Source organism: Patiria miniata, unplaced genomic scaffold (assembly GCF_015706575.1).
Source record: "Patiria miniata isolate m_02_andy unplaced genomic scaffold, ASM1570657v1 HiC_scaffold_22, whole genome shotgun sequence".
Lineage (NCBI taxonomy): Eukaryota > Metazoa > Echinodermata > Asteroidea > Valvatida > Asterinidae > Patiria > Patiria miniata.
In genome coordinates this window covers 650,291-660,358 of record NW_024037061.1, presented here as the reverse complement: position 1 = coordinate 660,358, position 10,068 = coordinate 650,291, and the positions used below count along the sequence as shown (strand labels likewise).

At 40.7% G+C, this 10,068-nt stretch overlaps 1 protein-coding gene across 1 annotated transcript; it reads left to right on the top strand.

Moving 5' to 3' along the window:
* Positions 1-853: 853 nt before the first annotated feature.
* On the top strand, positions 854-7,582 carry LOC119730271 (acetyl-CoA acetyltransferase, mitochondrial-like). Its single transcript, XM_038203079.1, has 13 exons — positions 854-1,061; positions 1,456-1,509; positions 1,670-1,787; positions 2,104-2,199; positions 2,560-2,660; positions 3,059-3,151; positions 3,452-3,604; positions 3,782-3,833; positions 4,390-4,482; positions 5,162-5,275; positions 5,624-5,688; positions 6,292-6,449; positions 7,085-7,582. The coding sequence occupies exons 1-13, from the start codon at positions 1,026-1,028 to the stop codon at positions 7,203-7,205; spliced, it is 1,254 nt and encodes a 417-aa protein (XP_038059007.1). The 5' UTR covers positions 854-1,025; the 3' UTR covers positions 7,206-7,582.
* The last annotated feature ends 2,486 nt before the right edge of the window (positions 7,583-10,068 follow it).

The following is a 10,068-nucleotide window of genomic DNA, read 5'->3' as shown; positions in this document are numbered from 1 at the left end:
TTTTTTTTTCAATTATAAATTATGCAAAACTTGGTCACGGTACTTGGCTAATTATTTGAAAAATATGCCGACTGACACTGTTCACAATGTCTGCCAAAAAATCCCAATGCAAAAACCAAACGAGGTTTCGCAATGCGTATAGTATAAAGAAACCCCTATGCGTGAATGGTACACTCCACGCATGCGTAGTATGTAGATCTCAAACAAGATGGCGGCCAATACTAAACCGAAAAACCCGTCGTAGATTTCGCGCTGGAAAACCACTTTTTAAGTAATTTTAACTTTAATTGATATGCAGAAGATGATCATTATTGCTTTTTCTACCATATAAAGCTGTTTTTATTGTTCAAAAGCCTATAAAAAATTTGTTGACGCGCACTTAACGACTACTAAAACTTGTTGACGCTTGTTGACGCTTGTTGACGCTTGTTGACGCGCTTTAGTAGGACCGCACAGATCAACCTCTTGCACCGAAAATTTTACGGTGGTCATGAAGGGCGCCCTCAAACATTTTTCCGAATGGGCAACGAATAACGATTCCCATTTCCGTATTCGACAGAAAATCGGAAAACGAATAACGATTCCCCCCTCCATATTCGACAGAAAATCGGAAAACGAATAACGATTCCCATTTCCTTATTCGACAGGAAATCGGAAAACGAATAACGATTCCCATTTCCAAATTCCATATTCGATAGCATAACGGAAAACGAATAACGATTCCCACTTCCCTATTCGACAGGAAATCGGAAAACGAATAGCGATTCCCAAATCCTCACGAAAACAAAAATGGGATTTGGGATTTCTCAATGCATGATGGGAAATATCGTGGTTTGCCAACTGGTATGTTACCGTTGAGGGGGTACTTGTGGATGTCCATTAAATCAAAGATAATGGGCGGGGCCAGTGGGCCACGTGTGTGTGTAAACAGAGTTACCAAGCTCTTGGTGGCGTCCTTTTCTCCATGTTTTCTCACACTCACTAGTAGTCACGACAAATTAAAATAGGACGCATTAACCAGCGAAATGAATCAATTTTTCAGGCCAATCAAATCGTTTTCGGTGAGTTGGTCAACTTGTCTTTATTTGTAGCTCATTTAAGTTTTATAATAATGAATGTGTCGTGATAGGTTCATTTGCTTGATGCTTTTATAGTTTATAAATTATAGCGTTGTCGAATTGTCTGGAAATATTTAACAATGTTTAAAATAATAAGAAAATTATATGTTGCCCTACTTTGGGGCAGAGCTTAGTAGGTGGGCTGGCATAAATTGTCAACATGGTTGGAGAGGTCGTGAATGTAATTTATTCTTCTGTGTTACTTACCCAACACAAGTTGAATGCGAGTGCACCGAAATAGATCCTTGTCGTTTTAGGTGGACTGACGATACACGTACAACGTAAATTGTAAGTCCTGAAATTATTTTTTCATTGAAAATTATATTTCTCATTAAAGGTGTTGCGTGCCTTGGCCTTAAGGAGAACGTACGGCACAGCATCAGGTCTGAATGTGAGTATTTATATCAACCTGGATTTAAAATTCAGAGAATATGGTGGAAGCTATTTTTAATAAAATCATGGTGTTCATAGGTTCAAACGGGCGGTTCAAACAACTCTCTAGTCAATTAATTTATTCAATTTCAAAATTCCTATGTCGCTTTTATTGCCAGGATGTCGTGATTGTGAGTGCCGTGCGTACACCCGTGGGTTCCTTCAGGGGGACCTTAGCCAGCTTGTCTGCTCCCCGATTAGGAACTGCAGCTATTCAGGCAGCAATCCAGAAAGCAGGTATTTTTCCCTTTTTTTATTCTTTCTTGTGAATTTTCAACAAGTTTAACCTCAACCCTAGCCTTCCTATAGATTATTCAGAACAGTTTTGTCCAGAGGGACGTTTTCATCTTTTGGACACCTTCTAAGACTCCCGAAAAAAAGAAAGTCTACAAAGACTGATAGTTTAATTAATTTGACAAGCAAAGTAATTGGACAGAAGTAGAACACAGACCCAGTACTGTACAATTACAGTGCATTTTACCAAATGCAATCTTTGTTCGTTTGTTTGTTTGTTTTTTAACAAATCTTTTGTGATGGTTGGTCTTGTTCCCAGGCATCCCCAATGAGGAAGTCAAGGAGGTTTACATGGGGAACGTACTGCAAGCGGGGGAAGGCCAGGCACCTACCAGGCAAGCAGCCCTAGGAGCTGGTAAGAATCTCATTTTGCTTCTTAACTCTTACAAAACTGAGCAAATTGGGGTGAAGTGGCTTGCTCAAGGACACAAATGTCCAGCAGGTGGATTAGAACCCTTGACCCTCTGATCATGAGCCAGGCGAGCAACCTTAAGAGCTGGTAAGAATCTCATTTTGCTTCTTAACTCTTACAAAACTGAGCAAATTGGGATAAAGTGGCTTGCCCAAGGACACAAATGTCCAGCAGGTGGATTAGAACCCCTGACCCTCCGATCGTGAGTCACGAACCCTAGCCACTCAGCCACACTACAAGGGTTACTTGATTTTCTTCAGCAACGAATAAAACAAATTTGGTTCATTATTTGATTCTGGTTAGGTCTTCCACTCAGTACGCCCTGCACCACCATCAACAAGGTCTGCGCGTCTGGAATGAAGGCTATCATGATGGCAGCACAGAGCCTCATGTGTGGACACCAGGTAATAAACTCAGCATCTCAAGAAAACATAGGAACATTAATGATGTCTTCAGAACATTGCATGTGGAATCATGGCTAGGTCCCCAGTGAGAACAGGCAGTGTTTACAGGGTCATGCCCAGGCGTGGGGGTAGGAGGGGGGAGGTGGGGGAGGGGAGGACCCCATTTGATGCTAGGGGCACCCTTTAAATTTTTTTCTGTATCACATCAGTACACAACAGCATCACTTTAATAATACATGTCATCTTCACTCCACTGATCAAATGGGGCGTCCATAAACAAGTTACAACTCGAGAAAGACCATTCTCACATGCACAGCAGAACACTTCAACAGCTAAAGGATTAAAATATACAAATTGGACTTGATTTGTTTTCTGTTTCTATTTTATCGTTACGCCAGGATGTCATGGTAGCTGGTGGTATGGAAAGCATGTCCAATGTACCCTTCCTGATGCCACGGACAGAGCCCACATATGGAGGTCAACGTATTGAGGTCAGTCGGTGGTCAAAGGTCATATGAATATTCAGGAAAGGATTTGTTTATTAAATGGAAAGTTTTTCTAAGTTCCTTCTCAGTGTCAGATTTTTGAAAGTTTCCAGCAATTTAACGCCAAGTTAATAGATTATGAAAGATGTCAAATCTTCTAGTTCATTCTTACATACTTTAATATTTACTAGTTTAAAAAAAATATGAAATTGTTCATTTGTGAGCCATAAGTTATCTGTGAAACAAAGAGTTCAAAATTGGAATGGAAAAATGTAAAAAAAAACTGGCCTTTTTGTTTCTGAATAGGATGCCATAGTGAAAGATGGACTGTGGGACGTGTACAACAAGATTCACATGGGCAACTGTGGGGAAGACACTGCCAAGAAGTTGGACATCTCAAAAGCAGAGCAAGATGAATATGCTATGGGCTCCTACAAGAAAAGCCAGGCCGCAGGGGCTGTGAGTATCTCTATGTCCGTCACCCTGTCTGTCACCCTGTCCATCACCCTGTCCGTCGCTCTGTGTCACTAAGTTGTGACTTCTGTCTAATTGGTGGTTCCATGGAGAGTGAGAGAACGGCCATTACATTTTACAATTTCCTCATAGATTCACTTTTACTTTTGTTTTCATTTGCAGTCTGGTGTTTTCCAGAAAGAGATCATCCCTGTTAACGTGCCACAAAAGAGGGGTAAGGTGCTATACCTTGGGAGAATATTTCATCTTAATAAAGGAATTCATGTGTTATAGCTAAACAAAAATGTAAATAATATGCTGTCAGTGCTTTTTAAGTTTCAGCCAGAAAATAAGTTTGTTTTTATGTTGCTATTTATAGTAAGACAAAGGTTATTCAGTTTTGAATGAGATATCAATCAAAACAACATTGGCTCACATTTTGTAATAATTCACTGTACAGATTTTGAATTATTAGCAGCTTATCAATATACTGCAGTTATCGCTGGATAGACTGGTTTCCAGCCCCCTATCATAATGTATAACGTAGAGGCCTGAACCTAGTTTACTCACAGAGGGTTGCAAATGCTCAAAATACAAAACAAAAAATCTTAAAATTAAACAAACAAGCTGAAAAATTCATTGGCTGAAAAATTCATTGGGAGCAACCATTGGAATTTGCTGAAGAATTAAAATCTTTTAAGCAGTCTTCAAGCCAATATTGGCATCTTTTGGGAGTGTAGTAGACCAAGTTTGAAGGGCTTAACCGATATATTTGTTTGTTGCTGTTTCAGGAAAGCCAGATGTTGTGGTGTCAGAGGACGAGGAGTGCAGCAGAGTCAACTTTGACAAGTTCACCTCCCTCAAAGCAGTCTTTGAAAAGGACGGTGAGACCCACAAGCGTTCTTTGCTGATAAATGTCAAGTTACTGGTCCAAGATAGACAGTTTCAGTGATTATGTTATAATTAAAAATCTGGCTTATTATCCCTTTGGCTTTCAAGCCAGACAGGGGGATATTGCAATCGCGTATTCCTGCGTGTATCCGTGTGTGTGTTCCATTTTGGTTAGGTTCACCGTAAGTTCGGTCATCAATCTCAACCAAACTTGATATGTGGTATTGCTCATGGTATCTGGTAAAGTGTTTAGACTCAGGCAACAGGTCATGACAGGCCAGGCCCTGGTCCTAGGTAGCCCATGAGATATGTCAATTTGTTTCTCTAGTGTCGTGAAAGTTATTGTTTGTAAGTGTAAGTTCAGTCATCAACCTCAACCAAACTTGATATGTGGTCTGTGGAGAGAAGGCCGACGTCAAACAAATCCTTTCCAATATAGATATTTACGAGTTCTCTGGAGAGCTCAGCTCCTGTAGTATTACTAATGACTCTAACATATATCAGTAGTAGGTCTACTAATGACTCTACATGCTGCAGTGGCAAGGGGACGCACCAAGACTCACTGACATTAGCCTGCACGGTTGGCTGGTTCGAATAAGATAAAGTGTATACATGTATATATACGTCAGTGAGGGGCAAAACCCCAACTTTTTTTTTTTCCTGATGTCATAGGTACGATAACAGCAGCCAATGCCAGCACACTGAATGACGGCGCAGCAGCGATGGTCCTCATGACATCACAGGCTGCAGAGAGACTCGGCGTCAAGCCACTCGCTAGAATCCTGGGTAAGAAAGAAGAAGACATTTTACCTTATAAAAGAATCTCCTTTTTGTAGAGCGGCCATAAACCAAGACCTGACGTCATAATCGTGTTGTGTATCAGACATTGCATCATATCATGTGTATATGACATTGCGTCATATCATGTGCATATGACATTGCGTCATATCATGTGTATATGACATTGCGCCATATCATGTGTATATGACATTGCACCATATCATGTGTATATGACATTGCGTCATATCATGTGTATATGACATTGCGTCATGTCATGTGTATGTGACATTTCATATAAAATATGCGCGAGTACTTCGATTTATCAACTTTTGATTTTGTTTTCTCCGGCCACAGGTTTTGCTGATGCAGCTGTTGCTCCTATAGAGTTTCCGCTCGCGCCCGCCTATGCCATGCCCAAGGTCAGCCAAGGTCATTTTGTTGGTCTCTCTCAGAGATGTATGACTCGTGACTCGGATTCAAGTTAAATTTTTGGTGACTCGGACTCGGGTCGTATTTGACAATGACTCTGACTCGTCTCTGAGCGTCTTGCAGTTTTGTAGTCAAGTCCATCACAAGTCCATCACAAGGCCATCACATGACCATCACAAGGCCATCACAAGTCCACCACAAGTCCATCACAAGTCCATCACGAGTCCATCACAAGTCCATCACAAGTCCATCACAAGTCCATCACAAGTCCATTACAAGTCCATCACAAGTCCACCACATGTCCACCACAAGTCCATCACAAGTCCATCACAAATCCATCACAAGTCCATCACAAGCCCATCACAAAGCCATCACAAGTCCATCACAAGTCCATCACAAGTCCATTACAAGCCCATCACAAGTCCATCACAAATTCCCCTCATGTCCATCACAAGCCCATCACAAGTCCATCATGATTTTGTTGTGCAAAATAATAGTTCAAAACAAATTTTACTGCTTGGCAGTAAAAAAATTGTATCAATATTTTTCTGCATAACAGTTCATGAAATGAGCATTGATTGCTCTTGATACAGGTGTTGGAGCAGACGGGTGTCAAAATGGAGGACATCTCAATGTTTGAGATCAACGAAGCCTTCAGCGTTGTCGTCCTGGCAAACATTAAACTCCTGGGATTGGATGCCAGTAAGGTCAACATCAACGGTGGCGCGGTCAGCCTTGGGCATCCGATAGGGTACGGTCAAAGTTAAAGATTCAGCAAACAGAATTAGAAGTTGTTTTTGAAGTGGAACCATGTTCGCACACATGCAGCACGTGCTCTTAAGGATGAGGCGTACGTATTTTGGTAACCCTATTGGGCGAAGGAGCCCAGAGTTTGTGCGTCCTACCTGAGCGCGACTTGTGCCAGCCTGTGCCACATCAGAAAATGGCTGTCATTGAATTAGTCTTTAACTGTCCAAGCTACGAGTTTCACCTGGAAAATAGATTTCTTTCTTAACTTGTATTTTTTTCTACCAATACAAAAGTTGTATACTTTTGAAGGACGCATCAAACGAATAAAGAAATCAGCCTGGTTATTGTGGAATTGTAACTTTACAATTTCGAATGAATTGCGGTCTGACAATAGTTTCAGAGTAGACTGGTTCCAGCCTTCCTGTCAGAATCAATAATGTGGGGACTGGGAACCAGTCTGCTCTCAGGGATGTCCGTTTGTGCACAAAAGCAACCCAATATAACAACCTTTGCTTTCGGAGGGTTGCGTTCTGTAGGGAGTTGAAATGGATACAGTTACGACTACACGCCTGTCGATCAGGGGTAGCAGTACATTGTGAAGCATAGTGATTTTTGTTACGTTTTTTCTTTTTGCAGGATGTCCGGAGCGAGGATCACGGGTCACATGGTACACAACCTGAAGCCTGGCGAGAAGGGCCTAGCTGGGATCTGTAACGGAGGGGGCGGAGCCTCGGCCATCCTGATAGAAAAATTGTAGGAGCCTCGACCATCCAGATTGAAAAACAGTTGGGGAGGGGGAATTCCACATGACGACACATGGAGTGTTATGTGCTTGTGTCCATGTAGCTCCATAGTCCGATGCAGTATGCATGAAAAACAAACACACAGAATTGTACATTTGGAAGGAACATACATGTACACTGCAAAATAAATGCACTGAAAGTGAAACTTGCTGAAGATCACAACATTTCTGGCAGTGAGACATTGGTAGGGTTTTGCAGTAACAGGTTCATGCGTTATTGCGTCATGGATTCAAGGTACCGGATCTGAATGCTTACTTAGATTATTCAGTCTTATGCATTGTACATACCTATATCACCCAGTGTATTCAGAATGAAAGATGTACCAATAGACCTAAGACACGATGATGTCACGCTATGTTTACACGTGTGCTTTCCTACGAGAGCCCGGTGGCTCTCGTCCTAACCTGGCTCCCATAGGAAAGCGCACACGTAATAATAATAATAATAGTGGGTACATGTATTTACAAAGTGCACGCATCCACCAGGACTAGTTCTCAAAGCGCTACATTATTATTACCCTGCTCATTGGGCCCATGAAACATTCCAAATACCATCTCAGCTCCCTGGGGAGTGTACAGCTTGATGCTGCCATTTCGGCGCAAGGAAGCTATTATCAACCAATCAATCTCACAGGTCCTCACAGGTACCATCACGTATATCTGCCCTCACAAGTACCCATTTACTCCTGGGTGGGGAGAAGCAATTGAATGACAAAGTGCCTTGCCCAAGGGCACACGCACCATGACCCCGGGCTGGACTGGAACCCACAACCTGCAGCTTTACCCGCAGACCACGAATCCAATGCCCTTAACCACGAGGCCACAGCACTACAAAGCATGACGTTATTGTCACAGGTCTATTCAACAAGCATCATTTGATATGTGAAATCAGGCTATTATTTTTTGAAAGTAAACTTTTAAGAAAAGATTTATATAGAGTTATGTTTGGTTTAGACAACGAGCAAGCGAACATTTAGGGATGCCCTCTAGCATCAAATGCAAGCCTGTCCCTTTGTTTATTGTTTTGATTACGTGGTGTTTTGGGAGGTCATTTTTGTTGAGTTATGCAAGCACCAATAAGCAGGCGGAGCTTTTAAAAGTTACAGATGAATATGCATCAAGTCTACAATAATAAAATCATGGAGATTTCAATTCCATCAATGATCATTAATTTTGGTTATGACAAGTCCATGTTTTTTTTTTAAAAAGTGGAATGTAACGTTGCGTGACTTACTTAATCCTCTTGGTCCCCAGTGGGACATAAGGCCGCAATTAGCTGCTGCCACTGAGTTCTGCCTTGGGCTTTGGCTTGTGCCTCACCCCACGTAAGCCCCATCTCTTCCAGTTCAGTTATTACTGTCCGGTGCCAGGTGGTCTTGGGCCTGCCTCTCTACCTTTTACCAGATGGAGTCCATCTCAAGGCGCCTTTGCATCACTTAACCCAGGAAAAATTGTAGCATAAAATCAGATTCAGACATTCTAATAACCCTGACAGTAGCATTTTATTTTGGTGTAAGGGCTCCATATACAATGTATTACATGTAAATGAAGATTATGAAAAATATAAGGTAATCTATTTTACAAAGTCCATCCACTTTAAACACGCATAAAAACGTGGGTTTCATAAATTAGGCACTTTTCCTTTATATTTTGGAAGTTAAAAATACATCAACTTTGGGGGCAATATTAATACATAAACATCCCTTCACCTGTGACTATCTATCAGTTGCTCGGACAAAATCTTCATAAAAATACAGCTGATAATTAATATTCATATTAAACTGTTGAATCAAATTTTCTTGGAATACAAAATAGACCTTTCTTTGGTAGGACAGTACAGACCCTTTGCATATGCCAACCATTTTGGAGGTTTCCTCTGTAATAATTAATGAAAGCACGAACTGGCTGTTCACTGCACCACTAAGATGGCTGCCGTGCAAAAGGTCTATACAGGGAAGTATAAGGATAAGCAATAAAATGTTCATATACATGTACACATACTTTCACTGTAAAAAATTGTATAATTTTTTTTCAACTGCTCTTTAGGGTTGATAAAAATGCATAGCAATAGATATGGAATTGATATATTTATGTACAAAAATGTCAAACATCAGCTTCTAAGTTTGAAACCAAGATTTTATCTTATAAAATATCAGGAAAAAAAGCTTGAAAAGGACTTTAAAAATGGTTCTATCTACCAGAATTTCCCTTTTTTTATACCTTATAAAACCCTAACCTTCCCAAATCCATCAAAATCCATCCCCCATTTGGGGTAATTTGGAAGGCAAGCCATGAGTATTTTTGATGGACTTGAAGTCAATCAAAATCCACCTATAGAAGTGGTTGTCTTGTGGTGGATTTCAGCAGATTTGGTTCTAAAGCATTATATGAAGCAGGGTCAGTGATGGATTTTGGCGGACTTGGTCCAGTACTTGTCTGGACAATATTTCTGAGTAATACCTGAATACTATGATAAAGTTTCCTAGGGGAAGAAAAGTAGCTGAAATTGGACATTGCCGTGGTATTGGATGTTCTATTCAAATGAACAAAATAAAACTCAATGAAAAAACAACATGGAATTCTTGGGAATCTGCGTAATTCCATGTGTTGAATTAAAATAGATATAAATACACATTCCAGTGCGTACGTTTTTAAGATTTGAAAAGAGCACAATTTCAGCATTACTGCTGTGAAAAACGCATGCTGATACCATCTTAAGTTAAAAAATTATGGAAGTCGGAACACCAAGAGATGTGATGAAGTGATGTGATGAAGTGGCCCTATTTTGGCCTGTATCTCCAAATGAGAATTCCTGACA